General features: G+C 41.2%; 1 protein-coding gene across 1 annotated transcript in view; it reads right to left on the reverse strand.

Annotated features, from left to right (window-relative positions):
• The window catches only part of ABCA13 (ATP binding cassette subfamily A member 13), a 368,570-nt gene that overhangs the window by 57,487 nt on the left and 286,442 nt on the right, over nt 1-24,641 (reverse strand). The window contains 4 exon segments of the mRNA XM_019537509.1: nt 15,276-15,385; nt 18,266-18,464; nt 20,529-20,782; nt 22,595-22,751. Coding sequence (XP_019393054.1) covers nt 15,276-15,385; nt 18,266-18,464; nt 20,529-20,782; nt 22,595-22,751 — 720 coding nt within the window.

Consider the following 24,641-nt stretch of genomic DNA (forward strand, 5'->3'; position numbering starts at 1 on the left):
ACTCCTGGCCTCCATGCTATTAGGAGGCCAGGAGTAACCCAGTGCTTTTGTTTTGAACCACACACGCTCTACTGGTTTTTCAGTGCACGACTAGGGAGAGGGAAGAGACGAGATGTGGACTATTCCAGGAGGAACCTCCATAATCCCTACCATGAAATTCTTCCTTAGCTCAGGAGACTGACCAGGCATGAAGAATGTAGAATATTTCAGAAACTGAAAATTTCATAAGGCTTAGGATGGACTATAATGCCACAGGCACTAGGGTGTACAAACACAAAATGATGAGCAGACCCCCCAATAATTTTAAAAGAGAGTGTTTATGTACATATGAGTGAGAAAAGTAAGAAAAGAGAGAGAACACTAAATATGTCAAACCCTCCCAAATGTCTAAGAAAACCAAAATAAACACAGAAATATTAAAAGCTTAATAGCTTAAAAAGAAATCACCCTCATTTTACTCTTTGGCCCAAGCTTTATAACTGTACATTACTAGAAATTGCATTCATTTCTAAGAAGCAAGCTTGATTGCAATGGTGTTTCATTACCCATAATGATGCTAAATGTACCCCATCTATTCCAATACCTAATCCAACACTTGGTGGTACTGATTTACATTTACAGGAAGGGATTCAGACAAACAACAGAGCTACAGACCTCACAAAATCAAGAAGCTGAGAAAAAAATTCTGAGCTTTGGGAGAAAAACATTTAAACTGCATGGGTTTTTGCCACAGTGTTAATGAATTACTTTGAATCCTATTAATAAGCTTGAATACACAAATAATCATTTAGAAATGGACAAGTGAATTCTTCATATGCATGGTTCACAAATGCCACATTTGGTTAAAGTATAAATATGCATCTGATAGTCCTGAACAAGGCTCAACAGTCTGGGGAGAAAAGGAAAACACAAACTGTATATTTAAAATCAAACCACAGTATCAAAACTTATTTTAAATGCTGTCAAAAGGCAATTTACCATGATATGATGAACCTTGCTGATGACTAATTAGAATGGGCTTCTGGTCTTAATAGGAAAGACATGAAATTTTTAATACCTGTGTGGCTTTGGATGATGCCAAGTTAGTTAACAGCAAGCGGGGAGCGCTCTAGCAAAACGGAGACATGTGGCATAACAAAATGGAAGTCAGGATTTAACCCCTCCCCTTGTCCATGTTTAATTCAAAGGCTTTTATTTTTAATATAAACAGTAAGAAATTTCTCCCAGTGCTGATTTCCAGCATACCTAAATCAAATTAAATGTTCTTTTTAAAGTTATCTGCACCTCAGGGCATGGATTTTCTAATGTGAATCCATTTGCATAAAATCACAGACACAGTGGATCACTTCTTTAATAAACTCTGACACAGTGAAATTCTGTTTACAGTGAATTGCTTCCCAGGTTCCAAAGGCACCGCAACATGCACACACAGTCACTTTGAACTAATATAAACACAGTATGGCCATAAGGCTGCTTGTTTTTAGCAGAGCTGCCCTCTTCGGATGGCTGAAGTCCTGGCTTGCAGCAATATGCAAGGAACATGCAAAGAAGGCCAAAATCAACCCTGCTATAACTTCAGCGGCTCCAGGAAAAAACTCCCATTGGAGATTAATTGAGTGCAGCTATTCTAGTAACTGGATAGGTAACTCCCAACTGGAACAGTTCCCTACCAGGCAGGAATTAAACCAGATCACTCTGCTGCAGCAAATCAACAAATGGTTAAACTTCCATTAAGCTCTCAATGTGAGAGAAGGTGTAACAGGGACATGCTTTGACTAGGGCTAGTTCTCCAGTTTGCTTTGGGGAGTAAAATCCCTTTAACTCCCATTAGTGAAACCCCCAGTTCCAAAAATCAACTAAGATCATGTGAAGAAATACAAGAGTCCCATTGATGACTACCTTCCATGAAGGACAATATTGCAAATGAATAGTTAGACACTGTCATAGGATGCACAAGGAAGGCCTACTGTAGATCTGGAACCTATATGGAGTTTCAGTGAGTACAGTCACTAAAGACATAATGCCCAATGAAGTGGATCAGCTGTGCCGGTATGTGTCCCAGAACAGCCGATCCACTTCACTGGGCAAAACAAGTCTCCCGTTGTCCCACCTGTTGATCCTGCAGGACAATGGGTGATGTGTTCCCTACTTGTAGAGACATGCCCGGGGAATCTCCAGGGTACCTCTCAGTAAGCAGGGCAGGCTGGCTTTAGTGCCATCTCATGGGTTAGTCTGCCAATCAGCAGACTGATGGTCCCAGCCCTGGAACTGGTGTCAAACTCTCTCCAGTGCAGCCCCAACCCTGAAACCACACTGGAGCATTCTGCACCCAGGAAATCCCAAATGGAGGAATCCAGGCAGAGGCCTGCTACTGCATGTCCCTAGTGCTCCTATCGACTTTTCTTATCCTGACAGACAGAGGCAGACAGAGGAAGAGAAGGAGAGTTGTTTTGCTTAAAGCTCTGTCCTATTCTTTTGTTGCTTGCTGAACTTGGCCGAGTGGGGAAAATGGTTTCACGCATTACTAACCTGAGAAGGAAAACACTCACCTTTGTAAAATCAACTAACTCATCAAGAAAACATATATTTCAAATTTGCTTCCTTATATTCCAGAAAAATGATGCCTTACAGCCATCCATGTTGTTACTCTTAAAGGCCTGCTCATATGGTGCATTTGGAAAGGGTTAGAACTCAGAGCACAATTATCTTTATTTTTTATTCTCGTGCTTTTTTTTTCTCTTGAACACACTTGCAGTATGCATTTTATAATCAGGCCATCAATATAAACAAGAGAAGAGCAGAGTAGAAAAAATGGAGCTGAAATGGCAGAGTCCAACCTCATTTAAAAGGCCTTGTTAGGCAGTTGGATCATACTTCTTAGCATAGTATTTCTCAATTTAATACCAAAAGGACATAGAGCATGTGGGGAGGGGGAGGATGACACAATTATTTAGGCCCAGGACCACATAGAGATCTTGACAAGCTGTCGTGGGCCAGGTCAGCACCCTGCCTTCCCTCCACAATTACTCACCAACTCCTTATGTGGGGTGGGGCCACAAGTGGGCAGGTGGAGAGTAGTGTTTTAGAGTGGGAAAGCCAAATGAGGTTGGAATCACAGGGCAGGGTTGCAGGGTGGTGACTGCATGGGGCCAGGACCCAGGACAGAGCTGTGATCCACTTCCTGCATACCCCTGTCCAGGTGGGAGGGGGCAGGGGAAGGAGTAGAGGGTAGGGGGTCTTGCCCACATTGGGGAGGGCAATGACTGAATGCTAAATCCAGAGAGCTGGCCAGGGGCAAGCAGAGGGAGGGGCAGGGCAGGGGGCACATGCAGCAGAGCTTGCCTGGACAGTGCAGTCTGTGGCTGTCCCTGTGGTGCTCTACATGGGGCCGAGCCCCTCCCAGGGCAGCCTGCACTATGCTTCTGCCTGAACCTGCAGGACTGGCCCCAGCCAGTTACTGGCAGGGCTGCTCCTGGTGTGGCTGCAGCCACCCTGGGGGTGCTGCTCAGCTCTCCTCACCTCCAGCGGCAGCTCGTCCTCCTGCCCCACTGCACCACTCTGGGAGGGGTGGAAGCTTCAGCCAGGCAGCTCCTGCCCCAGCATGTGGGGCTCCAGCTCCAGCTCCCAGCTGCCTTCCACCCACTCTGCCCACCTAGCACGAGTGGCCAAGTGGGTGGAAAGCAGCTGGGAGCTGGATCCACTGCCCCACGTTCTGGGGCACAAGCCACCCAGCTGAAGCTTCTTCCTATCCACAGTAGTGCTGCAGAGGCAGGAACAGGAGGAGGAGCTGCTGCTGGAAGCAAGGGATGCTGAGAAGCAGCCAGGAAGCTGCATCTGCATCAGGAGCAGCCCTGCTGGTAAGCTATGCAAGCTGACCCAGACTGGGGCTGGCAGGTGTGGGATGCCCTGGGCGAGGCTCAGCCCCATGTGGAGCACCACAGGGTCAGCCACAGGCCAGCTCCAAATATTTTCTCCCCCCCCAGCCTCAGGCCAGATCCAAGTGGTTGGCAGGCTGCATCCAGCCTGCAAGCCATATTTTGCCTCTCTCTTATATAGAGGCAAACATAGAGAAATCTACACTTATACATCCAGTTGTACTTAAGGATACTCAGACACTGAGATAAAACAATCATCTATAAAACTTGCTAATAGGTTTAGCTAATACCTTAGAATACTGCAAATACTGGATCTAGGTATTCCCTATAGTAAAGTGTGGGAAATTCAGGTATATGCTACTTCACACAAAATAAACTTATCTAAGCAGAACTAGCAAAACCTAATGGAAACGCTGTAGTCACAGAATAGTAATTCTTTTTTCTACAATCCTTTTTATCTACGTCTCTACAGAAGGAAAGTAGTGGTGTTCTCATTTTACAAACACAAAAACTGAGACACGAAAGGCAGCTTTTATCAAATGTGGTAACCTATACAGTGAAATAACAGCTGTATAAGGTACACTACCTCACTGTCTTATATGCATCCACCACTGTTCCTCAGTATTATGTTGGTACAAACTACCAAGCTATCCATTTCCTTGGCCAGTAACTTTCACACATATAGAGGGACTTGGCATTCTTTACCCATGTGTCCTGGTCTTTCAGACACAAAATAAGTAGAATCCTCACAGCAGCACAGAGCTCACCCATTCCTCTCTCTTAATGCATGCTTACGTAGGATCCAAGATGTTGTGCCCTGGTGCCCAAAGTGAGCATGATATGCTGAGGTATAGATGTGAAGGGTCTTGGACCCTGACCCTAGGTGGCTTCCTATCTAATGTCCAGTGAGAACCAGGTGCCAGCAGGCAGCATCTGAGTGGGGAACTAGCCACCAAGAGGTACAAAGGACAGAGGTGTAGTTGAAGTCCCATCCCTCTGAGTGACATAGGGCATTCCCATAGTATGGCAACAGCATCATTTCTAGTCAAGGATGCTGCCAAACCACACACTCCCACTTACATACTCCGAACCCAGACCAGACTCTTTTCCCATAGAGAAATGTTGTAGCAATAGGCAAAAGAGTGTTTGTTACCCTTGCCTCTCTAACATTCATGTGCTCTCTTCCATGTGGCCCCTCAATTTGGAAATCCCTCCTTCAGCGAGGCTACTATGCCACTACCTTTTCCTTTACATTTCTCAATTTTCTCCTTAAGTTTCTCTTCACTTGCTGCAAGAAGTCTATGCATTACAGAGAAAATGAAGATAAATAAATTAAACAAGAATCATAGGTGCACAATCCATGCTAAACAGCACAGCCCTTTGCACTGCTTCCCCTTATACTCCATTTTTCCCCATAGTCCCGTTGCAGATTTCAGATTTCAGGATCTGTGGCTTGCGTGATAAGAACCAGACTGCCTTCTACTCCAATGCGACTGTATGGTAAAGGAAGCCACACTATAATATAGAAAATTAATTCCAGAGAGAGATTTTCCATATCTTTAGTCTCCTAATCTGCAATATTGGGGATAATGTTACTTTACACCCTGAAATGCTTTCAGAAAGTTCAAGGCATGGGGAAAAGTTTTCCTATACATGCTGAGAGGTCATGTTATTTGCATGACTTCCAAAGTACTGTATTTTTTTTTATTAAAGACAACTAACAGGCATGTGGTCAAGGCAGCCTCGTTGGATAACATTTTTGGCTCACAGTTGTTTTCTCACTAATCTCTTTTTGGTATTTTAAATTTCCCTAGTTTGTTTCAGTAACCCTCGTACTTCAGGCTGTAAAGAAAAATATGCTGGGTTAATCTGGGGCCCTGAATTGGAAGACAATACAGAGTATAATAGAAAAAAACAGTGGACTGATTCTTGTTCATCTTACTTACATGAGAAGACCTGCCTACTTCAGGGAGGCTCTGCTGGTCAACAAAGCAAGCAGGATTTGGCCTTTATTTGTTATCATGTGATTAGAAATTTTACATGTAAGGATTAATATTCAGATATGCTAAGCACCAGGGGTGACTGGTGCCTCCTGAATCGGGGGTGGGGGGCTAGAATTTGTGGGCTGGCCCAGGGGCAGGGCAAAAGCCCCATATCCACACCTATACTTCTCTGCTGCGGCTTAGTGCTCCCCCCCCACCCCAACAGGCTGCCAGCCCATGCAGCAAAAAAACTGCCCCATCCTGAGCAATGCCAAGTCAGGGGCCAATCTTGGTGGGACATGTGCTCCCCTTACCAGTCAGCCCTAAGCACTAGGGCTGTGCAAAACCATTTCAAAGGAACAGTGTTTCATTTTGTTTTGTTTCAAAGCACTGTTGTTTCATTTCTTCAAAACTTGCTGTTTTGACACCTTTCAATGTTTCACCCATAGGCTATAATGGGGAATCATGAAAATGCATATAGCTTTGTTATTTCTTGTCTGATTCAGATGAAAATTGCAGAGATCATATACCCTTCTAAGGGCATAATGCCTGCCAAGCTTCAAGGAGATAGGTGCAGGGGTTTCTGGGATACTGCACCTCAAACTACTAAAAGCAAAACTCATGTCACTTGCCAACAGTGGCAGCCTCCTGTCATCCTGTGTGCAGATCTGGAGGCCCACACCTCCGGCTGTGGGGCTGTGCCGATTCCTCCCGGGGGTGTGGGCCCCTGGATCTGTGGATGACAGAAAACTGCTGCTGCTGCCTGGGACCAGTGCAGGGTGCACCAGGAAGACTGGTGCTGCTGCTGGCCCAGCAACAGCAGCTTCCTGTCATCCCACCCACAGATCTGGGGGCCCGTGCCCCTGGGAGGAGTCCGGCAGTGCTGGGAGGGCAGATTGAGCTCTGTGGGCTGGGGGAGCCATTCAGAGCACAGCCCTGGCTCTCCATACCTCCTGCTGCTGCACTGTACTCTGAGCAGTTCCACCAGCCCCATGGAGCTCAGCCCAGCAGCTGGAGGACGTGGGAGAGCCAGTGGCAGAGCCACTCAGAGCACAGCCGTGGTAAGCACAGCCTGGAAGCAGGAGGCTCCACAGTCCCATAGAGCTAAGCCTGGCAGCAGGAGGTAGGGGAGAGCCACTGGCCAGGGCTGTGCTCCAAGCAGCTCTGTCACTGGCTCTCCATCTGCCTCCCGCCACTGGGCTGAGCTCTATGGGGTTGGCAGAGCCATTTGGAGTGCAGCCATGGCAATCACAGCCTGGCAGCTGGAGGCTCCGCAGTCCCACACAGCTGAGCCTGGTGACGGGAGGCGGCCAGAGAGCCAGTGGCAGAGCCGCTTGGAGTGCAGCCCTGGTTTTGAGCACAGTGCTGGCCAGCGATTCTCCCTCACCTCCCACCACATTCTCCAGCCACTGGGCTCTGCTCACCAGGGCTGTGCTCCAAGTGGCTCCACCAGCCCCAGGGAGCTCAGCAAGGCGGCAGGAGAGCCGGTGGTGAAGCTGCTCTGAGCACAGCCCTGGCTCTAAGCGTAGTCCTGGCCAGTAGCTCTCTCCCACCTCCTGCTAGCAGGCTCAGCTCCATGGGGCTGGCGGAGCTGCTCAGAGAGCAGCATGGTGGTGGGAGGTGGGAAGGAGCCTCTCCCCTGCCTCCTGCCACCAGACTCATCTCCGTGGGTCTGTGGAGCCTCCAGCCACCAAGCTGTGCTTGCCATGGCTGTGCTTGGAGTCAGGGCTGCATGCCAAGCTGCTCCATCAGCTTCACTGAGCTCAGCCCGACAGCGGGAGGTGGTGGGTGAGCCAGTGACTCAAAATGCATCAAAACAGCTTTGAAACAAAACACTCATCAAAATTTTGCACAGCCCTACTAGGCACTTATATCTCCCATTACCATGAAGGCTCAGCAGCTCTGAAAAAACAGCTTTTTGCAGTTCTTTATCATTTGTTTTAATGTTGACTCTCATTTGCATGAGGTTTGATTTTTATAACTTTTTTCCAAGCAGTACACGAAGAAAGTAAAGGTAGTGATATACATGGTACTTCCAAAGCTTCAATGGAGATATAAATTTCATTAATTAGTCAAAATGAAATATAAATTTACAAATGATTAGAGAAGTTAGATATTCCATTGTGCTCTTAACTGCACATTAGAGTCAGTGCCTACTAATGCTTAATTAACATTATAAAAAATCAAGGTTAAAAATGCAATTAATATAACTATGCTAAGTTATAATTAAACTAATTATCCTGATATATAGTATAACAACTACCATCTCAAATATTATATTGATGCAAATTTATTCTGCCTTTCAAGTAAAGCTATTTGAATTGCACTTTTAATTATATATTGAGTTGAATATCATAACCCTGAAAAGAACCCAAATTTTGGTCGAAAAGAACTCTGGTACTTTTCACTCATTGGAGATGTATTCTTTGGCCTTGTGACCTTTTATAACATGACAAAGAATGTGAGTTACTGCATTAAAGAATCTCTCTGCACACAGTAGAGGTTTAAATTTATGGGAGAGGAAACTAAATTGGTCACAATAGAAAAAATGTCGGATACTGACTACTTTATCTACTGGCTTTAATGGGACTTGTGAGAAGAACATCCCTCCCCATCTAAATCTTTGTTACAAGGGCTCCAATTCAACAAACTGCATAAGCCCAGGACTACCCTTGAGCATGGTTAAGTCCATTTCTATTCAGTATGTGCTTACGTTGCAATGACCTAAGAGCCAATGACATTTTCAAATCTTTTTACATTGATCTCTCACTTATTTTCTCAGATAAGCTTTGCTATCTCTCCAGAGACTAGTGCCTAGCCCTCCTCAGTAGAAAGAGACTGTATGTGTTCGAGGACAGTGGTGAGGGCAAAAGAAAGGAACATAATTGAAGTTGGGCAGAATCTGATGCACGCTCAACAAAAGTAAATAGTATTTCTGTGTAATGTCTTTTTGCATGGCAAGGCAGATCTTAAGGGTGATGCCTGATATATGCACAGCCATTTCCTTCCTCTTCTGGCTAGGCAAGTCTCTGCTTTTATTTGTTACAAAAGATCATACTGGTTATTGCTCCTGGTTCACACTAGTTGAAAGCCTATACTGTCAGAAGCAACTGTAGTATATTCAAACGCAGTCGCTTGGGTATCAGCAGCAGCCTAATTGTGACACCAAGGAGTTTGGCACAGACTAATCTGAATCTGACACACAGCTATAGTGGAAATGATTAAAAACTTCCTATCAATGTCAAGCACACATTTACAGGGTAGTCTAATATGATGTTGCTGAAACTCGAAAACTTCTGTGTCCAAAGGGTATCCAAAGAATGGATACATACCATTATTTATAACATAGGACCTTTGGGTATTTTAACTCTATTTATGCAAAGTATTTCCCTTATTATGGCTAGCACTTCTGACTATCAGTGGGGTTGTCAATAATTCATTATCACAGTGCCTCATTTCCACATATTTCAAAGTGATGGCTTGCAGTGTTTCTCCTTGGCTTTCCTGAGCATGAGGTTGTAGCAAACCCAAAGAGCAAGGCACTGTATATAAAATAATTACTGTGTGCAGAAATTATACATAATATCATTTGGACAGATGCATCGCTGAACTATGCCAACGCTAATGAGATGCATATGACAAAAAGACAAAACCATTTCCAAGTACCACATTGCTATTACTGTGGCAAATTTCATTGTGATTAGTGCTAAATTTGTATTGTTTCTCTTAGTGGAGCATTTTTATTAAATCTCAATTACAAGTAGAATATGGTTGGAAAGGTTATAATTCGCCTACAGCTTCTTTGTCTGAAAAGGCATAATGAAATAATAATAATAAAGAAAGTAATCCTTTGGTGTACTAATTGTTATTAAGTTTCCCACCCATCACAGTAAAACTTAAACTTCTTGAAAATAGATGTTTACTTTGGGATGCAGAAAAGAAAAAACGAATATAATGCCACTGAAGACCTGAAAAAATGAATATAATGCCACTGAAGACAATGCAATTACAGGTAGGATTAATTTGTATTTATGAAAAATAACAACAACAAAATGTTGTTCTGTTACTAAACCACTTTGTGCTATTAAAATGAGCAACATTGTAAAATATTATTTGCTTTCCACTTTTCTATGCATTTCATTCACCTGGAATGATAAATCGAAAAAGTCAATTTACTATTTGATTTCTCTGAGCTACCACAATGTATTTAGCTGTCAAAAACTTAAAATTTTTGCTTGCTCTCTTTAAAAAAATTGATAAAACCTATTTGGATTTATATATTTTTTGTTTGGTTGTTTTTTTAAGTCCTCTGTTCTGCCTTTCAGAAACCGTAGATTTCATAGACATTAGGGCTGGAAGGGACCTCGGAAGATCATAGAGTCCAGCCCCCTGCCCCAGGGGCAGAAAGTCAGCAGGGGTCATAGGATCCCAGCAAGATAAACATCCAGATGTCTTTTGAAAGCGTTCAGAGTAGGTGCTTGAACCACCTCTGGCGGCAATCTATTCCAAACCTTGGGGGCTCAGACAGTAAAGAAGTTCTTCCTTCCCAGGTCTTTCCCAGTCTCTCCTGTTGGAACTGTCCAACTTTGCACAAATTATTTATTGAAACAAAAACTTGAACCCAGCCGAGTCCCCTAACCAATTCCCATATCCCAGCTAAATGTTCCAACTACCATGGTATGAAGTCAAAATTTATCTGCCTTTCTCAGTCTCTTGGGTTGGGTTCACCAGTGAGAAGTGAAAGGCTCAGCTGTTTTTGCATGGTCTTGGAGTGACTTGGAGGACTTTTGGGATGACTTTTGGTGTGTGCAGCAAAAGCAATAACTATTGCCCTCCATAAACATGCTACCGGCACCTTTTGACAGTGGTAAAAACAAAAACTATGTACACTCCACTCTACAGAGTAAAAGTTCAGGCATTCACCTGGGGTACACTGCAACATGTGCTCATACTACGGCAGAACTTGCCTTTTACTTGCTTTACCTTACATGTTATTTTACTGACATTAAGAGCTATTTACAATTTTTTTTTATGTCCAGTCTGAAACTGTCATGGAGGAGTTTGTGACCGTTTGACCTTGTCATTCCTTGTGGCACTCTGGTGAACAGACGTTCCCCCAGATCCTGATAAGCACCCCTGATAAACTTATAGGTGGCCACCAGATCAGTTCTGAGCCTGCACTTTTCCAGGCTGAAGAGTCCCATAGCTCTTGGCCTCTCATCATAAGGTCTGCTTTCCTGACCTCTGATTACGTGCATGGCTCTCCTTTATACCCTCTCAAGCTTCTCCATGTTCTTCTTGAATTGTGGAGCTCAAAACTGGATGCAGTACTCCAGCTGCGGCCTCACCAAGACCAAGTACAACAGAAGAATGATGTCCTGGGATTTACTGCTCCCCACAGGTCCAGACCAGTGCAGAGTATTCCTCCTTGTAGGTGGATCCAGTCCTCCATCCTTTGTAGTTTTGTCTTTTTAGACTCCAGAGGTCCACTAATTCCCTGGAGAGCCAAGGGGGCTGCTATGCCCTTTTACTGCCTTTCCTCCAAGATGGGATAGATTTTGCTTGCGCATTCAGGATCGCTCCCTTGAGGAACAACCACTCGTCCTGAACTCCCCTCCCTTTTGGTTGTGGCCCTTTAGGGCCTCCATGACAAGCCTCCTGAACTTGTCAAAGCCAGCTTTCCTGAAGTTCAGGACTTCTGTATTGCTGACTGACTTGCCAGCTTTATGGCAGATGGTGAAGGTGATCAGCTCATGATTACTGTCACCCAGCTTCCCTTCGATCATTATGTCACTTATTAAGTCATCCCCCATTGTCAGAACCAGGTTGAGCAGCACTTTACCTCTTGTCGGCCCTTCTTGCGTCAGATAGAGCTCATCCACGCACAAGAGCAAGCTTTGCAACCACTTGGATTTGGCCAAGCGCTCTTCTCACAAGATGTCTGGGTATTTGAAGTCTCCCTTGACAACCATGCACCGGGAGTGTGCAGCCTCAGCCAATTCCCTGGCAAACTCTTGGTCAAGCTCTTGATCTTGGGTCTGAGGTCTGTAGTAGATTCCCACCATTGTGTCTCCTGTGCCGTGTTCCCCATGGATTTTAACTCAGAGGGTCTCTAGTTGTCTACCCTGGGTGTCGGCTTGCAGGGATGCGTAGCTTTCCTTGACATAGAGCGATACATCCCTGTCCCTTTTGTCCACTTGATCCCTCCTGTACAGGGTACAGACATCTATACCTGTGGCCCAGTCATGGCTGGAGTCCCACCAGGTCTCTGTTATCTCTTATGACATCATAGTTATTTGTGTTAAGTAGGAGGACAAGTTCCTCCTGTTATTCCTCAAGCTCCTGGCATTTGTGTACAGACAGGCAAGTGTCCCTTTGGAGGCACCTGCCTTGCCCGCAGCTCTGTGTGCTTGACATTGATAGGATATTTTTTAATCATTTCCACTATAGCTGTGTATCAGATTCAGATTAGTCTGTGCCAAACTCCTTGGTGTCACTCCAGGGCTGGGACAGAGGTGAGCTTCCTTAAGTGCCCTGGCCTGCTGGCTTTGCAAGGGTTACTCAGAGGGCCAGCAGTGGCAGTAGTGCCCTCATCCCCCAGCAAGCTTAATTTATCCAAAAGATAAGAAGTTTGAACCAAGTTCAAACCCAATCCAAAACATAGGAAGTTTCAGGTTTCCCTATTTTCTTTTGGTCCGGGACTTTATATTGAGAAAGCAGGTATAGAACACCTTCTGAAAACCAGGTTTCTTCAAAGAACCACATTTGGGAATCTTGAATTTAAGGCTCCCAAACTCATAGGTCATTTTTTCATAGATTGCATAGACTTAAGGGCTGCAAGGGACCTCTAAGATCATCTAGTCCAGCCCCCTGTCCCAGGGGCAGGAAGTCAGCTAGGGTCAAAGGATCCCAGCAAGATAAGCATCCAACTGTTTCTTGAATGAGTCCAGAGTAGGTGCCTGCACCACAGTGGGAGGGAGTCTATCCCAGGTCTTGTGGGATAGGACAATAAAGAAGTTTTTTCTTATGTCCAGCTTAAAATGGTCTTGGAGGAGTTTATGACCGTTGGTCCTTGTTTTTCCTCGGGGCACTCTGGTGAACAGATGTTCTCCCAGGTCCTGATGTACACCCCTTATGTACTTATAGGCAGACACCAGGTCCCCCCTAAGTCTGCACTTTTCCAGGCTGAAGAGTCCCATGGCTTTCAGCCTCTCTTCATAAGACAAGAACTTTGGTTTTAATTGTATGAAGGTATTGTAATACAACAGCACAAAGGAAAAATCCCCACCCTACACCATGACCTTCCAAAATTCATTGCTCCCAGTTACTACTATTCCCACTACTAATGAATCAGGCCTTTAATAAATTGTTAAATTTGTTCATTACTGCCTGCTCAAAGTGGTCACAGCCAACTCCTACCACCACTGCTTCTGGCATGGGTTTCCCCAGACGTGGGACCAGCTATCCTAGCCAGTGAAGTGGAGAGCAAAGCAAGGGTTCTCTCCTGCTCCCTTGGGGGGATATTAGATGTCTCCAACTGATTCTCTTAGTTCCTGTGCACCAGAAATGTCTGGGCTTTGGGCAGCCTCAGGTAGGCAATGAAAAGGAAAGGGCTCCTTACAGCCACTTCCAGTTCATTTTTCCCTCCAACACAGAGCTAGGTATAATATACATGCCTTGCACTAGCCCAGGTTCTATACTCATAAATAAATAGAATTCAGACTCCTTTCCTCATTTGTTTGCCTCACATATTTATTCTTCATAAACAAAACTTTAAGCCCAGGGAAGAAAAGATTTCTGAAAGTTCATTTGACCTTCCTGATGCAGCACAAGCTACTGAGTGCACAGAATCCTTGGACAGCATCTTTCACAGGAGCAAAAAACCATTTCCATGACTCAGTGAATGTTCATGCTCTTTTTGCCTCTAAACACTAACTTAAAGTAGGGCTGCAGAAGAGCAGGGACTTGGTTGTAGCCATTCCATTTTCAATAACTGTTTAGCGAAGCTGCAACTACCAACACAGTTCAGAACTTCCTAGATTTGGGAAATGTTTCTGACACTGTTAATAGGTTAACAGCTACCAACCCTATCCAGCTCCCTTCTTTCATTCGTCCATGTGTAAATGTATCATATTTTTTGATGGCATTTCCTATTTAGCTTGGTGGTTTTGTTACCAGCCTGTTTGGGCCCTTTCCCCCCCTTGCATTATGAAAGGTTATAAATGAGAGCACTTGTTTCAGCTATAACCATCTTACCTTACATCTCTGACCTTTTGTCCTAATCTTTTCTTACACTAGCCATACAAGCTATGCTTTTGTGTTTCTTTGCTTTTTCACATTTTTTATTTCTTCTCTAGAAAAAAATGTTGCAAATGATAAGCACCATAATGAAGGCAATAAATTGCATTTGGGGAATGTTTTTGATGAATAGCAATAAAAATGGAACTCTGAAGGGACTGAAACTATTCATGAATTCAGGTCAAATTTGCCTAATCATTTTTGATGAGAAAAATGGTAAAACTTTTTAAAAATACTAGAAGACTGCTTTTCAACATTCTCAGAAAAATGTTTCATTTCAGAGTACCACCACATTTCATTTCAACATTAAAAAAAAAAGAAAAGTTTCAACTTTTCTTTTCAAAATGTAATTTATCTATTTAAAGTATGACCTAACCGAGAAAGATTGGGAACAGGTTGAAAAGAGAGTAAAATAATAAAAAATGAACATTTTTGTTTTGGGATGAATTAGATATTTCAGGCTGACCCACAACATAATATTTGCATTTTTTATTTTGTTAAAAAAACCAAGAGAAATTGTTTCAATTTGATCTATACTGATATTTTTATATCTAATTTTTTACTTTAACCACTGAAACAAAAAATCTATGGATCACCCAGCTCCATAGCTCAAATTAACGAATACATAAAGGCATGAATGAGGTCCTTTTGCCATGGAATATCCCTTCTCTCACTGATCACCTCTCCACATGATGATCAATTAAAAAACATGGGGGTTTTACAGAACATTTAAAAATGATCCCAAATGAATACCACTCATCAGCTTCATAGTGAAAACCATTCAGTATGAAATTGATTTAAAGGGATTGGTGTATATACCTATAGATATACATGGTGACATTTCCTACCTCCCACTCAATTGCTATTGAGCAAATCCATTTCCAATTAACTGAGCTGCTAGTTGGGATTAAATAATGCTAAACTGCTTAACCCAAACAGCCAGCTTTAAAAGAGCTCCTGCCTCACTGGAGACTGTAATAATAACAGTGTAAATTTGAAGAGTACAAAACCATTCTCTGCAATATAATACAAAAGGCTAGGTGTCATGCTGAGGCTCCCTAAGTTTTGATCATTAACTCAGTCAAGTAGCAATATTCTGATCAAGCTCTGCAATATTTACCCTGTTGGGGTCCTGACCATAGCACACCCTGCGGTGGGGGTGATGTCTCCAGTCAGCATCTTAAACGTTGTACTTTTCCCAGCTCCATTTGTACCAAGCAATCCAAAGCACTAGCATAGAAAACATACAACAATACAATCATTATATTTGTAAAGGTATTGTAGCTAACAGTATAAATATTTAATCATTCTTTACACTTGGATAGATTATTTGTAAGGATATAAATGTATATGCATATACACATACTCATGCATACACAGAAGTGACAAAAATAATTTCAGACTTCTTTAGGCTCCTTGAAAAAGGAATTCAGTGAAATTAAAGGAAAAAGCAGTGCAGCATAAAAGTTATTCTGATCATTGGTGAATAATGCCCAAAAGTGCCCAAACAACTTAAAGCCAGGTTTCTTTGACAGTCCTATTCAGTAACTATATACAGCTACTTATGATAACACAAGTAATGTATTTTCCTTTTAAGTCATAAGAAAGGAAAAAAGCAGAAATAATAAAGGTTTGTATGTGTGTATGTACTCCATCTTTTTGCTGGATGATGATAGTTAAGGGTAAATGAATGCATACTGTCTATGTTTTCTGCTTCTTGAATACTGTTCTTTGAAAATGGGATAAAAACTCAAAATTTGCAAGGCATGCATTTTGTCATTTCCAGTCTGCTGTTTAGAGACAGTGCCTAAACCCAGAACAAATGTACTCATACACACACACATTGGGTATCTTCCCAACCCCTCATGGTTCACAGAACAGGAAAAGAGAAATTTAACCACAGATTTCTGGATAAGGAGTATCCTGCCACGCCTGTAAGGCTCATCGGTAGAATGGCTGTGGCACGTGGGAGAGGTTTATTTAACTAGCAGAGCTTTTGCTTCTATTACTACAATGATACATGTTCCAGTGGATTATACACAGCACTGTTACAGTCTTGCTATGAGGAGAAAACATACCAGTTATTTAAACTGGTCTACTGCTTTAAAAAGGCATTTCTAACTAAGCAAATTCTCCTACAAAATATTACAATTTCAGTTATAAACTGCTACTGAATTTTAAAAACATATTATTAGAATGCTTCATATTAAAAAGAGAGGGAGAGGAAGAAGAAACTAAACATTTGAAACTCAGGCACCTGAAAGTTACAAAACATTTAAGTGTCAGGAATTTCAGAGAGTTATGGCTTTGTAACTAACTCTGATCTTAACCTGCCCTTGATACCAGTTTTCTGCCCATGGCTCTAGAATCCACTTAACTGCAATCACTCTACTGCTAAAAGAAGATGCTTCCTCTAAACATAGCAATAGCATGCAGGAAAGCAATTTAGGGGTTAGCTGAATATTTGTTCTACTACATATTTGACATACCATCAAGCAGATAACTTTTATAGTGAAGTTAAGAAATGGTTTTCCTGACTTTGTGAATGTGTTCAATTGTTGGAATCTATTCTAATCCCTCATCGAGACAAACCTGAGATCTTTCATGGCTTTTAAATAAAAAAAGATAAGGCCCATGCACAAAGCACACATACAATCCAGAAATGCCAACAGCCTGTGTCCAGTGCCTTCTCTTCAGATGTAGATGGCCTAGGTTCGAACCCTTGCTCCAAACTGGACACTGGAATGATCTGAAGTCTTCCATTTCCCTGGTAAGCCTCCGGCCAGACTACAGGGTACACTTGGACTGGTGCTTCCCAGTTTCTCCTGTTGAAACTGTCCAACTTTGCATAAATCATTTATTGGACCAAAAACTTGAACCTAGCCGAGTCCCCTAACCAGTTCCCATATCCCAGCTAAGTGTTCTAACTACAATGGTATGAAGTCAACATTTATCTGCTGTTCTGTCTCTTGGGTTGGGCTCACCAGTGAGAAGTGAAAGGCTCAGCTGTTTTTGCATGGTCTTGGAGTGAGGACTTTCAGTGTGCGCAGCAAAAGCAATAACTATTGCCCTCCATAAATGTGCCACTGGCACCTTGTGACAGTGGTAAAAACAAATAACTATGTACACTCCACTCTACAGAGTAGAAGTTCAGGCATTCACCTGGGGTACACTGCAACATGTGCTCATGCTATGGCAGAACTTGCCTTTTAGTTGCTTTACCTTGCAAGTTAATTATTTTATTGAAATTAAGAGCTATTTTCAATTTGTTTTAATGAAGTGGCATAACTGGTAAATATATTTACATTACTAATAACCACCTCTAAGTTAGGCATTTCCAAGTAGCTGCTGACAAACTACATAAAAACCCCAAATGTCACACACTGGACTCCCACCTCTTCTAACTGGTTTTTCACCTTCTCCTCACATATATAAAGAATTTTTGCTGCATTTTTTAATCTTATGGTTGCATGGCCCTTTGAACATTAGGGAAAAACAACTAACAGAAAAAAATCCCCACAAAAACTCCAACAAAACAGCTAATGCTGCTCTGGCATTTTAGAGCCTTTAGTGGCTAGAGTTTCATAGGCTTAGTCAAAAGATACTGAGACTATTCTAAGAAGGCTAAATCTTAAAGTTTCACTTGGCTTTTTTTCTTTCCTAACTCAGGTAAGAATTGTATTGAAGCCACTGTGAGTTTCACCCAGGGACAATTCAGAATTTAGCCTGGGGCTTGTGAATTTTTTCACTAGATATATTAAGGAGTTCAGCACCTAAAATAGCAGCTATGGCAGCGTTTTACTTTTCATGTTATGGTTTAACTCAGTAAGACTAAAACAAAAGAAAAATTGTGTGACATACAAAAAAGCTTTAAGACAAAAAGTGAATCATCATTCCCTGAAAAAACTGCATCTTAAATATTATCACTTTCTCCTCACCAGTGCTTTCATTTCCAACTAATGTTCTCAGAAACTACCACAATTGGAAGTCTTTTGCTACTAACCACAGAGCCTTTGTTTCACACATTCTGAACATGCCCAAACAATTGCTCTTGACCACACAATTTGAAATGAAAGGTAAAGAAAGGTAAAATAAAAAGAGCATTTTTACCTCCCCCCTTGGAATTCCCAAGCTGATGTCTTTCACAGCAGTGCTTCTCCTACTGAAACCATGATACAATTTTTTGAGGTTATATAGCAGAAGGACATCATTATCGTTACTAGTTCTTCCACCAAAGACCCTCTTTCGTTCCATTGCTACATCTATGTCTTCTGAAGGATTGACTGTGCTGCTGATGGAACAATGGCCCCTAAATGAAGAACACAATGAATGCCAAATGGCAAATTACACCCTATTATATTACAAGCATCTAAAAAAAGGAGCACTTGTCTCTTTATAGTTGCATTATGGTTCAGGCATTCAAATCTCAATAGAATCCAATGGGTGCACTGATCCTGAATTTTCTCTTTCCAATTCCCAGTAATTTTGAGGAGCAAAGTCCGTATTTCATTTCTTATATGGAAAGAGATTACATTCAGTTCTTTTGGGGACACAGGAATGGTGAAGGGAGGCTGAAAGGTCATTTTGATATGGCATTAAATCTTCTCTATAAGTTGAAAATAAGCTCAAGTGAGATGTGAGAAGAAGCAATTCTTGCAATATGGGAGCATGGAAAGAAAAATGCACTTAGGTACTAGACAGGTTTGTAAAAAACAACAACAACAAAAATGATGTTACACGTTCCAGGTTAGCTCAAAATGAAACCTTCTTAAGAAATACTTGCTATGCTCTTTTCTAATGTAGATGCATGTTAATGGGGAAAGGAAGAAAGAGAAGACACACAAGCAAAATAAACAGGCAGCAACACAGGTGTCCCCAGGGAAAAACAATTCAGACCTTTTCTATTCATGGAAAATTAAATGAAACCATAGCACTTCAAAAGATGGTCTTGGAGAAGCTGGGAGTGTGAGGTAGCATCTCTAGAAATGTTGCAAGGGCTTAATGCTGAAATTAGGCCAGCTCTGAAGAAAACACATGTTATTATGATGCAAAGCAGTAATGTGGGTATAGAAGTCTTGTGCATCCAAAATAGTCCTCTCTTACACAAGGAAGAGGAACAAAAAGAGAGCTTGGAGAGTACACTCTCACTGTTCTGTACCAAGACGACAACAGAGCATGAACAACAGGTACCACAAGGTTCACGATCTGTTGTACTACCATGTTCATGCCCTATGCTACTTCACAGCTCTTTCAAGTACAGTAGTTTAGTACAGCACTGTTGTCTTACTGTCCCCAGTGTTCTCTGCAATTCCACGTCAAATGCAAATGAGGAAATAGTGTTGTCTGATGCACCATTAAATCTCCACAACTGTAATGAGTCCAGGGTGACTGGAAGCCAGGAGAACTTACTGAATAAGCCATTCTTCCTATTCCTATGCTCTGGTGCTGGCATTTTCCCCATAAACACAGTGGAAACTTTTGTAGAGAAGGTGAAATAGAAAAGCAGCATTTTACATGAGCCACTGCCCAGAACCTGTTAGGTGTTGCTCTGTTGTTGCTTCTTTCTGCTCCGGGTAGCAGAGGTGGGCAAGCATCTAAACCAATGGGCTTTCTGCCATCTATAAATACTTGATTGTCTATTGGGAGCTGACTTGGTCATTTTGTACTAAATCATTACTAAGCTTTCACCTATGGAAATAATCAGGACTCCTACGTGTCCATCAACCTCTGATGAGGAACAGATTTTATGTTATATATATCTATATATCTTTTATATTATATATAGCAGGATCTAGCTTTAGGGAGCACAGGTCAGTGCAACATACTGCATTACACAAGAGTTCACACACAAGGAAAGAGTGTTTAATCATCCTAAAGTATTTTGCAGATGACTGCTTTGCAACATGATCTTTCAGTAAACAGGGATGAGGGAAGAAGAGAACCCTGCAAGCAAATAACAGAAGTCGACAGTTCCCTAACCATGTGTTTTTTTTTCTGGATATCTGGTCGCTTAGAGGCCAGGAATTAATGTAAAAGAAAGAAAATCCAAGATGCTATACTGGCAAAATTCTTTTTGGATACTAGAACCAGCATTAGAACAGAGTTATATATTTTCTTTTCTCAGTTATTTGATTAAATTTTAAATGTTATGCTTCCTCTCACAACTTACCTTTTCAAGTTCTCTTTTCCAGCACATGTAACCGATAAAGATACAGAAATAGAAAGCTATAATACATGAGCTCATTAGAGCCAGATAGAATAGTGATCAGATATAGTCTATTTCCTAGTGTGCAATAGGATTTCATTTCCCTTTTTCTTTGGGAAATTAGTTAATATCCACAAAAGCAGAGTGTAAATAATAGATGCAACAAACCTTGGTTTTTGCATCAGATCCCAGTGCAAGAAAACCCGCAGGAGAAGGAGGACTGTTCCCTGCAGGGCCATTTCCACAAAGATCCAACCAAGGAAATTCATCTCAAAAGGACTCACATAAGAATCAATTCCAAAATTACTTGTCAGGTCAAACTTGATTTGATTGTAGGAGAGTTCTATTAAACCCTGGCCCAAGCAGAATTGGGGGAAAACAATAAAAGCCCATTTGAAGATGCTGTAGAGATTCTCAAAACTCTGCAGAAGACGGATTTAGGGAGGGTTGGGCAAAGAGAGAAAAGGCAAAAACTTTGAATCACCATCCAACAGAAAAAACAAACAAAACAACAACAAATCAGTCATACCTAAAATCTATGAGCTTTATTCTAAACTCATCAGTATTTTAACTCCACTGTTTTTCAGTATAAAAATTATCCTTATTTGCACCAATCTGAAATATGAATCAAGTCCTAACTTCTCCACATTTTATTAGATTTATTAGATGGACATGCAAATCAATCCTTTGGCCTAGGAACCAGCTCTTATTCTATATTTTACAGTTCCTAGCACAATGGAATCCTAGCATGTTGTGGTTCATAGATAATGCTAGATTACTACTACTGCTACATGATACAAATATTCCACAGCAGGCATGTCTACACATGCACCAATACTGCACAGTAATTTAGGTTACTTCCCCAAGAGCTGGAGTGTAATTCGATCTCTGATGCCCAGTTATAGTAACAGGAAGAGATAGCTGCTGGAAACCACTAAACGTTATCTATCACTTCTGTGAAGCTTTTGTTATATTCACAAAAATCTAATATAGAAACAAAATGTTTCTAGCTTCTTCAATAAAAATATTAAATGTGAAAGTCATGGTACCATAACAGGAGATATACAATTTAAGTGAGATTAGGTGCACTATGAGGAAACACTTGGTATTTCACCAATATATTATACATAATAAATCTGTTGACATAATGGAGGACAATGTAAGGATTACAGCCAGTTAAATCAGCTTTTCTGTGATCTTGCATTTCCCAGATCAGCATACTAAAAAATCCAAAGCAGATTCCTCTCCTAGTAAATCATTAAATCTAAATCCAAAATATAATCCAAATCTAGATTCAAACAAATTTCCCAGCCAAGCCTTTTACATATATAGTATAACCTCATAAATCCAGCATCCTTGGGACCTAGGCACCTGCCAGAAATTTGAAAATTCTGGATTTTTGAAACATGAGGAAAGTACATAGCCTTAGGACAATCTTCTTTGCTATTACACTATACAAGTGACTGAGCATTGTTGGAAACAATAGCTGCAGACTGACGAACAAAAACAATGGCAGCCGGAAAAGTGCCGAACTTCTGGAGAAATTTCTGCAGTATTGGGAAACTATTTTTAATGCAATAATGCAGTGTACTGTATTTTTTTAAGGTGCCGGATTTTTGAGAATTCCGGAGTTTTAAAAGCCGGATTTTATGAGGTTTTACTGCATTTTGAAACATTAATTGTCCATCGTCTCCTCTTAATACACAAGCCTAATTTTTATCAAGTATAATGAAAAGTATATACGTGTGTTAATGAGCATATCATTATCCACACAATAAATGTCAGATCCTAGAAAAAATTAGCATATCGCTTATGTTAATATTATTCAAACAAATTTTGTAAAGCATATTATCTACTCAATAGACCTGAACAATTCTCATTATATGCAAATTATGAATTAACAGTCTGGAAAATATCAAAGTTTCAATTAAAGCTGGGTTTTTTTCCCCATTATTAGAGTGCAAACACTTTTTTGGTAAACATATGAAACAAAAATTAACCTTGGATGGTGCAAGAAAGTAGCTTTAACCTACTTTCATAACCTACAAAAGCTTATAGCCTATGAATAGCATCAAACTGATGCCACATCTGATGAAATAGGTTATAGTCTTCAGAAGCTTATGCCTTTTTGAGTGAGTTAAGTCTTTAAGGTGCTCCTCTGCCTGACAAAGCAGGCCACACAGTAATTTCTATACCACTTACAGGAAAAATTAAAGCTCAGGGCTTATACTGACCTGTGTTTTGGTAATTATAGCTAACAAACGAGGCAAGAGAGTCACCAACATGGTACAAAGACCAAACACAAAATTTAAGGAGATGTAAGAAATGAAGGCTACATCTGAACTTGAGAAGAATCTGGACACAAAATACATCCATGGTAAAGCTGCATATCTGAAACGAGAAAAACAAGTAGAACTGCAACATAAATAATTTAGGTTCACTCTGCTTCCTGATTCATCTGCTCAGTATCCTGGGCATTCCCCTAAAGAAAACACAACACCTGTTTGCTGATTTTAAGGTTTATAATCTCTTCCCTAAATTCTTCCTCCTCACTTTTATATCTAGCATATCATACTTTCCTGAATTCCACACACATATTTCCTATTTTGATACAAACAGATAACTCATTCTTTTAAATTTATCAGCTTCATATCTTTTCTTTCACTCATCCAGGAACCTCACAACCTTTATTTCTGAATGATTACTAACCCAGGTCATTTTCAGTAGTTAGGCATCAGTGAGATATAGTAAAACACATTTGTTTAGGCATAAACCACAAGCTTCAAGCTATCACTGGTTATTATAATGACAACAAGCTGGAATGGAAACTAAGGAGCTCTGACCATTATGCCTAAATGATAGCATATGTCTGCTACAGACAGCACATTTAGTACAATTAATTATATATGGCAGACAATAATGGCTGGTACAGTGGTTGTCGTTAAAAACCAACAGTAACATGAAGTTACTGAAGAAACTACCAAAAGTATGGCAGCTATATTTTCTATGTAAATAATTAAATGAGTACAGAAAGCAAGACAAGAGAGATCATGGGCCCAATTAGGGCTTCTGTCACCCATATAGGGTAAAAAGTTATCCTTTTATGACGAAGAGTGAGATGGCTCCACCAGACATTGCCCCCAAATGCAGCTCAGAGCAGTTAGCTATAGCCAAGTATGACTGTCCTACAAAGAACAGCTTATTGGATAGAAAATGCAAGCTTCTGTGTAGTTAAAAATGGGAGGACTGTATGCACAATGCAAGGAGCAGAGCCATTAAGGATGCACTAATGATTCAAAAAAAAAGAAAGAAAGAAAATAAATATGATAATATATGCAGTTCCATCAGCTATTACAAAATCAATTTGGACTTGAGCATTTTTAGGCATATACTCCAGATACACTCATTTTGCCTTGAAATCTATTTTTCTTTCCTACCCTGTGCCATCCGTCTATGAATATATAATGGTCTCTATGATAATGGTCCTATCTAGTCTTAACACTAGATTATGTCACACTTTTCAGTCAATTTATATCTGAGGATCTCCACATACTCAACAGAACCTGCCAAGCTCACTGAATCATAGGGGCGGTTTGTTCCTGGTACACAGAAACAGAAAAAGAAGTGACGTTTTCAAAATCTCAGAAGTTTGGGGCTGAATGAAGATCGCAACTTCCATTCCTTGGCACTCAATTCTCTTTCCCTTTTTCCCTTCCTTCTTCTGCAGTTCCTTTAACTGGAGCTGGAAAATCACTAGTCCAAGGCTTGCTCCAAGCTACAACAATGTAACTACAGTATAAAACACTAGGTTCAGCAGAATGAAATAATTAAATGGAATTCATCTTGATTTAAATGTGAGCAGATTTAAACCTAAGTAGGCTACGTATGCTAAGCAATAAGACAGTTCATACCAGCCAGCCCCAGATTCTATTTTATCTACTTGCAACTGTTAGATTTTATTTTGTTTGAACTAATGATAGATCAGTCTGGATAGAAGTACATGAAAGACAATGCTGTAAAAACGGTTCTTCCAGCAAGCGAGAATAAAGACAGCTAAGTCCTAAGCCTGAGAAGCTTTCAAAATATTGGTAACTTTGCTTGAATGAAATACAATGAGACGTTTTTAAAACATCATGTAGTTAAACTTCCTTCATACAATCTTTATCTTAGGCAGGGCAAGACTCACAAATCACAATTTTTCTGAAAAAAAGAGGGGAAAGTGTGCTACATGGAACATGGATACAGAGAAGTTATGTAAGGTCCTATATACTGTGTAGTGTA

The sequence above is a fragment of the Crocodylus porosus genome, unplaced genomic scaffold (genome assembly GCF_001723895.1).
Source record: "Crocodylus porosus isolate Cpor-Errol unplaced genomic scaffold, CroPor_comp1, whole genome shotgun sequence".
NCBI classification, from domain to species: Eukaryota; Metazoa; Chordata; order Crocodylia; family Crocodylidae; genus Crocodylus; species Crocodylus porosus.